The 15,023-nt window shown below is 44.1% G+C and overlaps 2 protein-coding genes across 6 annotated transcripts in view; one reads left to right on the forward strand and one right to left on the reverse strand.

The window, feature by feature from the left end:
* CAPN6 (calpain 6) overlaps positions 1 to 5,888 on the forward strand; it is a 48,487-nt gene extending 42,599 nt beyond the window's left edge. For all 4 annotated transcript variants that reach the window (XM_015860613.2, XM_015860610.2, XM_015860612.2 and 1 more), the window contains 2 exons: positions 1,580 to 1,716; positions 2,273 to 5,888. In XM_015860613.2, coding sequence (XP_015716099.1) covers positions 1,580 to 1,716; positions 2,273 to 2,455 — 320 coding nt within the window. In that variant the 3' untranslated portion in view covers positions 2,456 to 5,888. The remainder of the gene's footprint in view (positions 1 to 1,579; positions 1,717 to 2,272) is intronic.
* A 279-nt stretch (positions 5,889 to 6,167) lies between these two features.
* PAK3 (p21 (RAC1) activated kinase 3) overlaps positions 6,168 to 15,023 on the reverse strand; it is an 85,030-nt gene continuing 76,174 nt past the window's right edge. The window contains exons 14-15 of one of the 2 annotated variants that reach the window (XM_015860615.2): positions 14,376 to 14,513; positions 6,168 to 12,553 (exon numbers count right to left, since the gene is read on the reverse strand). In XM_015860615.2, coding sequence (XP_015716101.1) covers positions 12,464 to 12,553; positions 14,376 to 14,513 — 228 coding nt within the window. In that variant the 3' untranslated portion in view covers positions 6,168 to 12,463. The remainder of the gene's footprint in view (positions 12,554 to 14,375; positions 14,514 to 15,023) is intronic. The other variant, XM_015860616.2, reaches the window with a different exon arrangement.

Raw genomic sequence — 15,023 nt, forward strand, 5'->3', positions numbered from 1 at the left:
TTTATTCAGGTCCATTTTCCAAATGTATCTGCGAGTGGTGGAGTCCCCCCATCACTGGGTGCACATCATGGTGCTGCCTTGTGCCCCAGAGCTAAATCCACACCCTCAGTGACACAGAAAGTAATTGCCTCCTAGAAAAGCCAATACACGGGTACCTGCTGTGGGAAGTGTGATATGTTGTCAGGGTAACAGGCTGCCACATGTCTGGCCAGATGTAATTGCAGTGCAGCATACGGAAAAATCTTTCTTTCTCATCAATGTAAGGAGCTCCGTCTGTTTTGGATGTAGCTGCTGCGTGGTTTGTTTGTGCAGGGTGTTTGAGGCAAATTAAATCAGGGATGGATTATTTAAAAATGAAAGCTGCCTTAAAGTGCTGCTGCCCTATGACTGTCATTCCAGGGGTGGCACTTTCAGGTAGATGACAAAACGTCTGTAAGAAATGACCATGAATCTGACTTACTCTCAGGCACATTCAGTGGGCTTATTGAAAATACGTAATATAAATACATAAAATATGTATTGCAAAAGTAGAATGGGGTGAAAAAAAATAGATATGCTGCAATTAACACTAGGAATAGATAGAAATACTTGCATTGAAATACAGAAAAATGTAGCGCTTGTGTTTAATTAAAAGTAAAGTGGAGTGGTCTGTCCCATCCCAGGATAAAGACTGTTTGTTAGTTTGTTTTCCAAAGCAATTCTTGCTCCCTATTGGGAAGAAAATATCAATGTTTATAACAAACAGAAAATGTTAAATGTAAAAACTATAATGTATTTCTCAAATGTTGATCATCTCAGTGGGTTATGTATGATTAAAGTGCAATTTAAACTATTAACTGGGACACAAGTCTATGACAATAATATAAACTTCAAAGTAACATAGATCAAAATAGTAGAGCCAAAGAAATTCTGTCAGATTCATAGGAATGAAATCAGAAGCTGTGGAGGACTTGCTTTGACAGCTTCCTGCAGGAGATCCTGTTGAAAGCAGCGTGTTTCTATGTGCTTTGACAATATTTTGTGTTCTACAAGGGAAGCTGCTTGATGAAAATTACCTCCAAACAGTAACATGAAACTCAAATCAGAATGTGGCAGACAGCATTTTCAACCTAGGCACTGTAAAGCTGGGCACTGAGATGTGTGTTCACTGAACTGTGGGAGATGAACAGTTTTGACCTTCCATTTTGGCCCGGTAGCCCAGAACCACATATCATGTTACATACACGTGGATGCATTTTGGCTCTCGTGTCTTGAGCAGTGCTGGGAAGTGTAGTGTTTCACTTCGTAGACTTTGTGTTAAATGAGGATGTGTACAGTAATGGGATATGGGAAGGTGATAAACCCAGTCAAGGAGCTGGCTTGTTTCATGGCAGTTGTTGTTCAGCTTCTAGATCTGAGCATTCAGTTGTTCAGGTATTTCACTTCTGCTATAGGGAACTAGCAGTGGATGTGGTGTAATCTGTTGTCCTGTTCCCGTGCTCACTAGCAGTGGTGCTGCCAGGCAAAGGAGGACGTTGATCCTGATGGGTTTTGGGGCAGGTCTCAGCTACCATTCTGTGTTCTCATGGCTGTGTTTTAGGAGCAGATCCCTACGTGCTCATCAAGTGCGAGAACCAGCAAGTGCGCTCCCCTGTACAGCACAACACTACCAGTGCGATTTTCAACACACAAGTCATTTTCTACAGGAAGAGCATCGACAGTCCCATCATTGTCCAGGTGAGATAAACCACACTGGGTGGGCGGCCAATGACAGGGGATAGAAAAAAACCACAGGACAGAAGTGCAAGAACTGCCTCCCTTACTGGGCCATGCTTGATGCTGTTCAGCTGCTCCACTCTAGCCCAGACCTTTTCCATTGAACAGCAACCACTGTTATATAGGGAGCACTCAGAGCAGATCTGGCTCTAACAGCCACAGGAAAAGCACTGTTGGAAAGCAGGAGGTGAGCACAAGCAGGCAGTGGCACAGACACGCTGATTGCACGTAGATTTTTACTGCTGATAAACTCATTTTTCATTCCTCTTCTAGGCAGGCTTTGACCTAAAAAGCTGCATTTAGCTCCTTATTTGCATAACGTATGTAAATGAGCATGCAAATCCACCATCTCCCACATGCTCACTAGACAATTAGCTAAATTTAGATGTACGCCCCCTCCTCACTGCTCTTCTGAGGGGTTAATGGGAATGACCCTCATCCAGCACAGCCTTTTTGAGCAGAGTGTGAAAGAGAAGCAGTGTTTCATCTGGGGTTATTTCTGTCCCTTTGTCTCTAGGTCTGGAACAGCAACATCTTGTGTGACCAGTTCCTTGGACAGGCGCTGCTGGCAGCTTCACCCAGTGACCCCGGAGAACAGCAGACTCTGCAACTTCGAGGGAGAGGCAGCCAAGAAGCCGAGGAGGTGCCAGGTCACATCACCATCAAGGTTTTTTCCAGTGATGACCTCGTGGAGCTATGAATACCAAAGCCCTGCAGAGCCAGACAGAGCTGTCACCTCGCAGCAGGAGAGCTTGTCTGTGCTTTCTGTGTGAATGACTTGTAAGCAAAGGTTTCACATACATACTTACAATTGCTTTAAAAAGAAAAAGCTCTCTGAAATTCCCCATTATCCAAGATAAGGGGAGGGAGGCTTCTAAAGGAAAAAAAAAAATAAAAATCATATATATGTATATGTTCATCATACAGCAAGCAGTAGAAGGGGTGCCAAACTGTCAGCAGATGAGCTCATTAAGACATGAGCTCATAACCATCTTCCCCAGCAGATCGTGAGCTCGTGACATGTAAGTTGGAAGCAGACATGACTGTTCTCACAGGTCCTAGCACTTCATTACACATGTTCCCAGCAGGCAGGTAGGAATAGCTGCATCTCCACAGCCGCATGCCAGCAGGCTGGCAAGGACAAGATGGACTCACGTGCCTGATGTCCTTGTGCACTGCTAGACTCCCCCTGGGAGAGGGATCTTTTTGAGCTTTGATTGGAATTCTTTTCCTCTATACTGATATATATACATATGTATATATGTATATACATTAAATACATTTAATTTCACTGTTAGTGATGAAGATCAGATATTTCTGTTCCTTGGCTAAAACACCATTACTCAAGGATTTCAGTTATAGGACTTAGGACCAGATGTGCTATGGCAATATTAAAATAGAGGGGCACATCTTGGAGTGACAGATTTGCCTACATGAAGGCTCTCTTTGTATTTTCCTGTTTTCTTCCCCAAGCTGATGATTCACAAGTTGATATCTTTGGCCAAGAGATGGGCATCTCACAGTTCAGCTGTGGCTTTGCCTGGAGGACAAATTCAGTTATGGAAGCCACCTTCCTAAGGAGGTGTTGTTTAATCTACTTGATGGTAGAATGGAATAATTCTCCCTTTGCCTCATTAGATGTGATGAGCAACATCAGAATGGAAGAGGAGGAAATTAGCTTATGACAGGAATGGGTCTGTACAGCAAAGATGCCGTGACATAGCAGGTACCAGGTTTTCTCTTTGGAAATTTTGCAATAGTTTATTGCTGATAGAACTCACAGCTCTGAGAAACTTTAACTTTGGTATGATGGAGGACAGGTATTGTTCAGATTTTTTCAAAGCAGGGTTTGGGTACAAACTTCCTTGTAACATTTGCATATAGCCTGTCAATAGGGCTCCTTCACAGCAGTCATTTCTGAGTTGTCAGGCTATGCAGTGATTCTGGCAGTGCAGAAGAGGCTCACTGAAACGAGCCCTCAGAAATGGATTTTGTATGGTTGCAAATTTTGGTCTTGAAAGTGAAGCTAAAGGCTTACGATCCTGCCTCTTGTACAGGCAGGAAGCTTGCATTTCTGTGTCCCTCATAACTACTTCAGCCATTTTGTGCAATATTTATTACTTATAAAATGGCCCTTGGTGGAGTTAATGTTTTCAGAAAAGGTTTATAAGTAAGTCTGCTCAGGGCTCCAAAAGGATCTGTGCTGTGGGAGGAAAATGATTTGTCTGACATGTTAGGTCTTGAATATAAAGCCATAAAGGATATTATGCTGCCATCAGCTTAGCTGCATGTACCGAGTACCTAAATCCAACTCTTTTTTAAATAGCTTGGGCTCAAGCCATTTTGCACGCCGAGCATTTGTCAGATCTGAGCTACATGCAGTTGGCAGCCCCACAGCCAAGTATGAGACTTCTCTGTAAACTCATGGCTTTAGAGTTGCTTACTCTCAGATACGATTGTAAACTGCATTTCTGTTAAAAAAAGCATAAACTTCTCCTACAGACCAGAGCTCAGGCAATGCACACAGAGTCTGCAACTCAGTCTGGGCTGCCCTTCCTCTGAATTAAGACCTGTTTATGTTACTTTTCTTCACACACTATTTTATTCCACAATAGCTCTGCTTCCAACAGCCCATCAGACACACCTTGCACATACAGGCAGAGCACCAGGGCTGCAGAGTTGTTGAGGATCACCGGCAGCAAAGGTGAGCAGCTGGGGAGAGCAGAGTTGTGTTGTATAACCCCCTTTTCAGATGGTTTTTTAGAACTCTTTCTTCTGAGATGGGTGCAGTAAGGAAGGATGGGCCCTACTGGCTGATGGATTGGGGTCAGTGCTTAGCCTGGAGAAGGCTCCTGTCAGACAGCACCCAGCTCTTGTATCTGTGTGTGCCAACTGCGGTGAGAGCACAAATTAAAACAGACGGGAAACAGTCTGAAAAATGTATCATTTCGAATTCATTTCGAATTCATTTCGAATTCCAGCCTTTATTTTTCAACACGAAGCTCCTCGTGCTTGGCCGCAGGGTGGCGCTCGAGCCTCAGGCCCTGCTGAGGGGATCCCTCGCGCCGCCATTACGCGCCGTCTCCCGCAGGCGGCGCTGCGGCCGCCATCTTACCTGGCGGCTTGGGGTCGTATGTGGGTACGGCTGAGGTAGGGTATGAGGTAGGGTTATACATTAAAAGCAGTTTGTGTATGTATACACCAGTAAATACATACAATACATGCTACAGCTCCATGTAGGTGACTGCAGAGAGAATTACGAGTGTGTGTTTGTGTCTATACATATGTATGTACCCATAGACACAAATATATACACTGTGTCCTATTTAATGTACATAGAATGCATTACAATGCTTCCTTTGCCTGGCTTACATACATAGGTATACACAGATAATACACATGGATAGTGTTAGGTTTTTGTTACAGAGATCTCGTCCAATTTATCTTTAACATATGTATGTACACACTGATACATGTATAGTGATGGACTGAGAATGCTATGTATGATTATGTATGTATAGTTGTGCACGTATGTATAGCTCTACACATGCTTACAGTATAAGTATCTGTTCAAGGGGCTTTAAATGTGTGTATACATACACACACATTATATATATATATATATACACACACACAGATGTGCATGTGGTTTCAGGTATTACACACACACACAACATGATATGTAGAGAGCATGTGCATTTTGTCTATACATAAATATGTGAAAGACTGGAGTCATCTAGTTACAGATGTGCACTCTCACTCTGTGTAACTATACAGTATGTATTCAATGTATATTATCATAAACTCATGAAAAGCTTTGGGTTAGATGGGACCTTATCTGTTTGTGTAGAGGCTGTATGTGCAGGTATGTGCAGATAGCAGTGGGCAGCTGGAGGCATTTGAGTGCCTGGCGGTAAGTGCAGACAAGGCACAGCTGCAGTTCACACCACTCGGTTGGTATTTATAACTTTTATTTGCAATACTTTAGGTCCAAGTTTCAAACTGCAATATTTTTACACTCAAGACACAGTCATGCACAATCCATATTTCAATTTTCTATTGCTTCAACCACAATTTAAAATAACTTAATGTTGGAAACAAAACCCAAAGTCTTAAAAAAGAAAAAAAAAAACCAAAAAAAAAAAAAAAAAAAAAAAACAACACCCCCCCCCAAAAAAAAAAAAAAAAAAAAAAAAAAAAAAAAAAAAAAAAAAAAAAACCCCCCCCCCCCCCCCCCCAAAAAAAGATGCTGAGGTCAGTCAGATGGATCCATGCCATCAGCACATGTACAACGTAAATAACTTAGTTCTCCTTTGAAAAAGATCATAATTACCTCTTAATCCAAAGTTACAGAAGATTTTCACTACACATTTCTTTTTGCTTTTTATCTTTTTTTTTTTTTTCGTTTTTTCTTTTTTTCTTTTTTTAACAGATAACATGTCCTAAAAAAGGAATGTACAGCAAAATGAGATACATTTCTGATAGTGAAAATGTCGGCTCCTCCTCCCTTTCCTTTTGTCTGGATACCCTGAATAAAAAAATCTCGCAGACCCCAGTCTAAATCTAAACTGGAGTTTAGAGTTTGTTACGTCCTGATCCAGTCAAGAGTCGCAGAATTCTTTTGCACATCTTCTTATGTCTGTATGCGCAGCACCTGCAGTGCTTTGCTACTGGTTCCCATCTAAGCAGCTCTCCTGCTACGGCAAATAGCAGCTTATGGGTGTCACGCCCGAAGAGCTGAGAGGCTTTTTTTCTTGTTGCTGTTCTACAGACTGATTTAGCAGCATTGTTTAACACTAATATAAACAGTGTGACAAAAAAGCAATCGCCTCTGTGCATCTTTAGCTCAAAGGTAACAAAAAAATCTCAGCAGATATGGATGTAAGAGAATTGCATGCTTCAGATTTTCTGTTGACTCACTTCTGACATGAATAGCTTTGCACGATGGAGCAAAGGAACAAGAGCAGCTCCCTACTACCCACCTGCTCCCTTCACACCTCTGGGGACCCACCTCAGCACCAAGGGCTGTATCAGCACTTGCTTATTAAAGCAGCAATGTTCTACTGCAAGGAATCCAGCAACCAAATTCTCACCAGCTTCAGTGGGAACAGAAGCAGTACCTGTATCTAGCCAGCGTGACAGACTTCTTAGATATCAAATGAAACACAATATTCAGCAGCAAAAGGATCTGGCTTTTAAAAACAACCACCTGCCACTACTCAGCCATGTTTGCAGTAGTGTTTTGTGACAACTGGGAGCCCTCGGTGCAAGCACTGACTGGAGATGGCTGGCCACAGGTTATGCACAAAGTGGAAGGTAACTCTGTCCAGACCAGGCTCAAAGACTTTAAATGTTGCTGTAAACAGGCAGTTCAAAGGGCAGAAAAACGAGTATCTCAAGCACTTTATCTGGGCCAGTTACACAATCTTGGTTAGCAGTCACTGAGCATAGGAAGAGGCACATAAAGAGACAACACTCAGTCACAGAGATTAGAAAGAACAGGACTTTTGAAGGATCTTTTCCATTTCTCTCCTCAGAAGACAAGCAGTTTCAAGCCCCTGAAAGGACTGAAGGACAGAGGAGAGGCGGCACACAAACACTCATGTTCTCAGTTTGCACACTTCCCCCCTTAGAGCGCTGTGACTCAAACAAGTGCATGTGGCTGCTGGCTCTTCTGACCCACATTCACAACTGCCCCCTTCAACCGCTGCATCCAGCTGTGGTCCTTGCAGCTTTGATTCCATCTGACACATAAGCTGGGCCAGAAATTAGTGAGCCTCACAGAAACCAAGCAGGATCCCCAAGCAGTTACGAATGTGGTGCCCACTCAATTACAGCACAAGGCATCTGACACAGATATGCTGTAGCTTATGTGCAATCCTGCTGGGAAGATGCCCAGTGCAATTTTCCATCTAACAATCTTTAACAAATTGTATTGCTCCCTACTTTTCTTAGTCACGTTTTAGCAGAACATGAGTACTTGCTTGGAAGAAGAGGTAAGCATTGAGAACAAAGTTTGCAGGCTCCTACCTTCATGGCAGACCAAAGGGAATCTGCAAAGAGCATGCAAGACTCCTTCCTTCTTTCCTGTACTGTTTTTCCTTCTGAGATGATGTATCATCAAAGATGCATGCAACCATTGGCAGGCTCAGGAAAGTGACTGTTTATATACATGACACATGCCTAGGATTACGGCAGTCAACTCTAACACATGTATAAGCAAGATTTTTGCAAGCTTCGGCCAGAAAAAGGAATTACCCTGTCAGCTCAAGGACAGACACAAGTAAGGAAAGGTTTTAAAGACCGCCTCCCCATCCCCCAAATTGCAGATGGCATCCAAATAAACCTCAAATGCTTTCCCTTGAAATAAAGGTAGTTCTTTGCCCACTTCCTGAAAACCGGGGCTTTAAAATTAAGGCTATCCATCCGCTCAGTTAAAAAAAACCAAAATCTGTTTCTATTTATGGGTCTTCCTCAACTTGCTCCATCACCAAGTGAATCCTTGTCCAGCTGTGACCAACGCCACTGAGCAAACAAATGCATACGTGTACAAGCTCAGTGTGAGGAACGCTCCGTGGCAAACACAGTGACTAAATTGGAACCAGAGCTAATAGGATACGATGACACTTCCTACAACTAGCAGAGAGGAGAGAAGAACGTACTTTCCTTCTTGTGGTGACTGGACCATGCTTTCTTTTTGGTGGCAGGGTATGGGGGGGAACAAACTGAAGACCTGCTGAGGTGCTGCCGCTGGCATCAGAGAAATCCAACACAAGCAGCTAAAAAAAAAAAACAACATTTGAGCTCATTTCTGTGCAGCGTAAATCAGCCAAACGGCATCCAAAGATGGAGGACAGACAGTTTACAGAAGTAAGAATGCGACCCTGGCCCCAGTTTGTGAACAAACCCTGAGAGCGCTGTGAGTGAGATCCACCCCCGTGCAGCCTCCTACGAGTGTGTGTGGAATTCCTAATAGATACATTTGGGTTTGGGGTTTTTTTCCTCCTCTTTTTCTTTCTTTTTTTTTTTTTTTTTGTTAAATAAATAATATTTTCTGTGCTTCTCGCGCTTCCCTGACTTTACTGCTGTCATTCTTCTGTCCCACAACTCATTAAAACCACAGCACGCTAACGAGTCCTTTCCACACACCTTCACTGCAGGCATGGGAATCATAGTCAAGTTCTAGATAGTTGTTGGGGTTTTTTTTTTCTACCACTTAATGCATTTAAAAATAAAGACAATCAACCAGTCCTTTAGAACCTTGGAATGAAAGTATCTGAAACATACAACATCTATCTACGCATTTGGCAACAAAACGGCCTATTCCTAATGCTTTCAAAAATAGATATAACGAATAGTTTCACCTGAAGACAGCCGTCCAGAAACACCCGAGATGACTGCAGAGATTTTGTTTGCTTTGTTTCTTCCTGGAAAGTTTCTGCTGTTGTCAATCCTAAAACTTCCTACTTGAGCTTGGAAATAACATCCAAGAGCTGCCCCTTTCTGGACAGACTTTATTACTAACACGCTTCTTCCATGTTTCCTATCAGAGCTGGGAAACTACAAAAGCAGCTGCTGCCCTTCAGTATCCGAAGGGCAGCTGAGATTGTGTGCCAAAGGCTGCCTCAAGCACAGGGATGCTGGAGGTGCACTGCCCTGAATGTAAAGCAGTCCCGGCTCAGCCATTACAGCCATGCTGAAAGAAAGCCACTAGCAGAGATGGTTCCCGTTGGATGCTGTCTGCCTCACACCATTTGTTTCTTCAGCAGAAAAACCTCTGGATTTGCAAATGAAATGAAAAATAAATACAGCATTTAATAACATAAAAAGTAAGGCCTCTTATTAAAGAAGTTGTATTTAAAAAGCCAGCGCCAACAATGTTCTGTACGCTGGAACATACACTGACCAGGAAAAGACTAACGCTATCATCCCATTTTCCTATATTTATATGTTACCCTTTGTGAAACCGAGCTGAAAAGTAGGGATGCTGAAATATTATTTTCTAAAGAAAATAAATAGAAAGAAAAAGCACAAGCAGTGTGATCTGTTAACAGAAGTGTATCGTATGTCCAGCAAATGTGCCGTAAAAAAGTGCTTTCCTTCTAAATGATGGCCATCTGTTCCTTTGTGGGTAGGAAAAAACTCAGTGCTATACTGGAAGGAGAAACTGCCACTGGTTTCTTCATTACTTACACGGAATACAAACATTTGATTCAGATTCATGCTCTATAAATGAAGGGCAGCTCTTCTCAAGTCTAAATGTCTCTTTCCCCTCAGGGAAGCCCATCTCCCAGTAGACATATTGAGCTGACAGAGAAGAACACAGGCTTGCAAAAGAAACAAACAGCTTTTCCTACTCGACTACTGAAAATCAAACCTGCTGTGCTCCCCAGGAAGGTGAGAACTTGAGGCCTTTCAATACTTAAAGGTAGCTTATAAACAGGGGAGATTGACTTCTTACATGGTCTGACAGCGACAGAACAAGAGTGAACAGTTTTAAACCTAAAGAGGAGAGATTTAGATTAGATGTTAGGAGGAAATTCTTTACTCAGAGAGGGCTGAGGCCCTGGCACAGCTGCCCAGAGCCATGGGTGCCCCATCCCTGGAGGTGCTCAAGGCCAGGCTGGACGATGGGGCCCTGGGCAGCCTGATCTGGGGTGGGAAATCCAGCCTATGGCAAGGAATTGGAGCTGGATGGGCTCTACGGTCCCTTCCAACCCAAGCCATGCTATGATTCTGTGAACTTCAATGAGCATTGCCTCTGTCGGTTGCCTCAGCGAAGACACTGGGACAGACACAGTGAGCGAGGGTGGGGTAGTTAGCGGTATTAATGACATTTTCAACACAAAGACAGTAACTAAATAAGAAGACAAAACCAAACAACCTAACGGCCTAATTCAAGAATAGCCCAAGCATCCTTCATTTGTACCGGCAAAACGTGAAGGTCTGTAGTACCTCAAAGGCTGCTCAGCCCTTTGCGGGAGCAGGCCTAAAACATGACAAACTGCAGCAAAAAGCTGCTTTACTCCTTTTTTTTTGCTCATTGGATATAGGTGTTGATTCAGTCACTCCTTTGAAGGTCTTTGATTAGTTGCACTACTAAAATACAGTAACAAATACTCCATACAAATGCTTCTTCTGAGTGAAGCCACACTCCTTTCTTTCAGAAAAAAAAATAAAATAAATAAAACACCGATGGCATACAAGAAGTGTTCTGCTCTCTTACCAATCAGCAGACTAGTCAAGCACAATCCTCTCACATCCAGGGCTCACTCTCCCCCAGCGACTCAGAACTGCTTGCTGCAGTGCTTGCTGTACGGAGGAGAACATATAGCAGGCTGGTTTTATGGCTCTGTCTAGCTCTGCAATCTGCTCTGTACTTCTTGCTCACTGCAGAGCTCCAGGCTTAAATGCACTTTCTTCCAAAGTTGTCTGCTGGACAGGCTCAGGCAGAACCAGATCCTGGAAGCCATCATTCATTTCCATCAGTGTCCCAGTTTAGGCACGCAAATTCTGCCATGGAAAGGACACTCACCTGCCAAAAGCCTGCAGAGGAGCCTGGCCACCGTTCCCTGTGCTAAGAGGAGCACAGATGCTACTAACCCTTCCTGGGAGCTGTAAGAGGAGCAGGAGAGCAGACATCCTCAGAAGTGTCAGCAACACCCAGGCTTTTATCCTCTCTTCGACTCCTGCTCAAACTGAAGAGGGCTACTCCCACCACTCTGCACATTTTGGGGCACAGCTACAATTAACCTTGAGAGCTGCCCATTGCCAGTTTGGAGCTGACACTATGATCAGTGCAGTACCAGGAAGAGGTGATCGCCCAGCGATGGCCTGCTGCTGCTGCAAGCACCTTCCTCTAATGTGAGGTCACTGACACTGAGGCTGCTCTGTGCTCTGCAAAGGGGTCCATGAGGCTCAGCACCGGGCAAGGCTGGGCCTGCTCTCACTTCACATTTCTCTTACAGCTTTGCATCAGACAAGCCCTTTCTGAGCAAACACATCTTTCTGCTTTCTCGATTTAGTAAGACTCTCACCCATATTACAACTAGTTTTACAAATGAAAATGTCAAGAACAGAAACTATATATTCACAGCTGAGCCTGTATCTCAACAGGATGTTTTGACTGCTCCACTCCTGATTTGTCTTTGATTGGAAATGCAATTTCACTTTCTTCCTCATTGAGAAGTGTAATGACTAGGCAAGTACCAGTCAGTGGGTTGTATTCTAAAGGCAGTATAGTCTGGAGTTATAAACGAAGACCCTTCTCCAATTCCAAACCATACAAGAAAAACCCCCAAACATAAAAGGACTTTGCATCTTTAAGAAACAACTGACAATTTAAAAGTGAATGTACAGCTTATTCACAGGGTGAGAAGGAAGGGAAACTTCCAACTGAATTTGCTTTACCTTGGAAATGGCTGAGGCAGCAAAGCATTTTCTGTCATTACCTCTCTGTCTTAAGCCCTGTTTCATCTTAAAAATAAATTAAGGAGCCAGAAAGCAGGAAGAAGACGTAAGTTTTTACTCCTCGAGGGACTGGAGAACAGTTGTTCTCCCCTCCTACCACCATGACTGCGACTGTTGGTCTGTCCGTCCATCCATCCATCCGTCTGTCCTGCAGCAGAAGAGTTGAGGTTCTATAGAGTTTTTTTTTCTCAGTCCTGCTCTGGAGTGAGCTGGCATGGGAGAATGCCAGCCCAAAGCACTAGCGGCTGCTGTTCTTAATCGCTTCCTTTGCTGCAATGATCAGAGGAGTCAGGCTGGAGAGAGGCTTGGCTAATTTTAAAAATGGATGCTGCACAAAGGAAAGAAAGAAACAAAATGTTACCTTCCAAAGTCAGTTACAGGCTCAAGCAGTATTCTTCTATTTACTAGGGATACACGGGACTGTGGGGGCCTCCATAGCAAGGGCAATTTCGAGACCACCTGATGAGAAAGAATTTGTACAAGTCTACAGGGCCTGATAAAATGCTTCCCAGGGTCCCAAAGGACCTGATTGCTGTGGTTGCCAGGCTACTTTCCACCATACTTGGAAAGTCATGGCTGGCAGGTGAAGTTCCCGGGGAGCTGCAAAAAGGAAAACATCCCTCCCATTTTAGAAATGGTGGAAAGGAAGATCTGGGAAACTACAGGCTGGTGAGTATCACCTGTTTGCCAGGGGAGGCCATGCAACAGACCCCCCTGGAAGCTATGTTAAGGCACATATGAGACAAGGTCCCCCAACACAAGAAACACGTGAAGTTATTGGAGTGGCTCCAGAGGAGGGCTGTGAAGATGATCAGAAGGCTGGACCTCTCCTGTGAAGAAAGATCGAGCAGTCTGGGCTTGTTCAGCCTGAAGAAGAGAAGGCTCCAAGGGAGACCTTATTGCAGCCTTCCAGTACTCAAAGGGAGCTTATAAACAGGATGGAAATTGACTTCATACATGGTCTGATAGTGATAGGACAGGGAAGAATTATTTAAATTAAACAGGGGAGATTTAAGCCAGATGTTAGGAGGAAATTCTTTACTCAGAGAAAGGTCCCTAACTCCTACAACAGAGTTGCAGGATGCCCCATCCCCAGAGGTGCTCAAGGCCCAAATGGGATGGTGTATGGGGCAGTCTGATGAGGGGGTGGCATCCATGCCCACAGCAGGGGACTTGGAACTGGATGGGCTTTAAGGTCCCTTCCAGTCCAAGCCATTCTATGATTCCATGTCTTCATGTCCAGTACATGAGGTCCAACTTTTAGACACCAGGATTGGAGTAAGGAGGCAACCTGCCCCTCCTCGTGCCAGCTGACACTCGGCACAGACAGACAAGCGCCACATGCTGCAAAACTATCTGCCAGTTTATGCCTGCCACAAAACCTGGCAATGAAACTGTAGCAGTTCTCATCTACTCAGCTATGGCAGGCAGCAGACCGTGCTGCAACAAGTCCCACTCAGCTGTCCTTATTTCAGTGGCAGAAGCCCTCAGAAGTGGGGCAGGATAGATAAGGCTGGCTACTTTCCTTGCTGGCCCCTCTGATATTCACAATGAGCACACCAAAGCTCCTTCCTTCACACTGCCAAATCTCTAACCAGATCTGGAGTCCTCAGTCGGTACTGGAGAGAAATGGACCTGTGAGAGCAAGTCCAGATGAGGGCTACAAAAATGACCTGAGAGATGGAACATCTACAGAGACAGCCCGAGAGAGCTGAGGCCCTACAGCCCGGAGAAGGGAAGGCCCGGGGAGATCTGACACCTGTCTTTCAGTATCTAATGGGAAGGCTGTAAGAAAGAAAGAACAAACTCTTTAGTAGGGTCTGTTGTGATAGGACAAAGGAAACTGGTTTCAAGCTGAAAGAGAGAAAAACTTAGACTAGATATAAGGAAGTTTTCCACAAAGGGTACAAGGGCAGTGAAGCATTAGAACAGGTTGCCCAGTGAGGTGATGGATGCCCTGTCCTGGAGACATTCAAGGTTAGGCTGAACTGAGCTCTGTGCACTTTGACTGAGCTGTAGACATCCCTGTTCACTAAAGGGTAGTTAGTCTAGATGATGTTTAAATGGCCTTTCCAACTCAAACGATGCTGTCATTCTATGATTAACTGATGAGAATGCCATTATATAACTGCAGCCACTTCCCCTTTTACCTGCAAAAGCTCCTTGGCAGACCCTCTCCTGTCCACATCCATCTCCAGGCAACAGTTGAGAAAGTCACGAAACACAGCAGAGAGTCTCTCAGGGTTCTGCAGCTCTGGTGTCCCATTTGTAGCTATCAGATACAGTGCCTGGGAAAAACAGAAATGCAAGACTCCACCTGTTTCCAAGAAGCCCCAGGAGCATTTATTCAGAAAGAATACAAGACCAAAGTCTGTATATTTGCCATCTGCATTTCTTAAATAGCATGGCCAGGTACTTGTTTGTAGCTGTTGTTTGCTCTTTCAGTCTGCATCACAGAGTCTGGGTGCCAGATGGAGTGCAGCCTTGCCACTGTGAGAGGAACTAAGGGTCACGCTGTACATCAGTTCCAGCCTTCACAAAAATCCTGTCTGTACATAGATGCAAGATTAATTTCCTCAGATCCCTGTCTCCTATCAGGAGATACCTGTGTAGCACTTATCTGTTTATCCATTACGAGTGTTTCCCTTAGTATACATTCCTCCCCTCTTACAGTTTAAGAGTTGGTATAAATCAAGGTAACCCATCTACGCTGACTTGTGTTTGGAAATACTTCTGCCTGCTGAGAGAGCCGAAACTTTTTTCATACAGATTCATCAGCTGGAGAAATTTGCCACAGG

This window comes from Coturnix japonica, chromosome 4 (genome assembly GCF_001577835.2).
Source record: "Coturnix japonica isolate 7356 chromosome 4, Coturnix japonica 2.1, whole genome shotgun sequence".
Classification (NCBI taxonomy): Eukaryota; Metazoa; Chordata; class Aves; order Galliformes; family Phasianidae; genus Coturnix; species Coturnix japonica.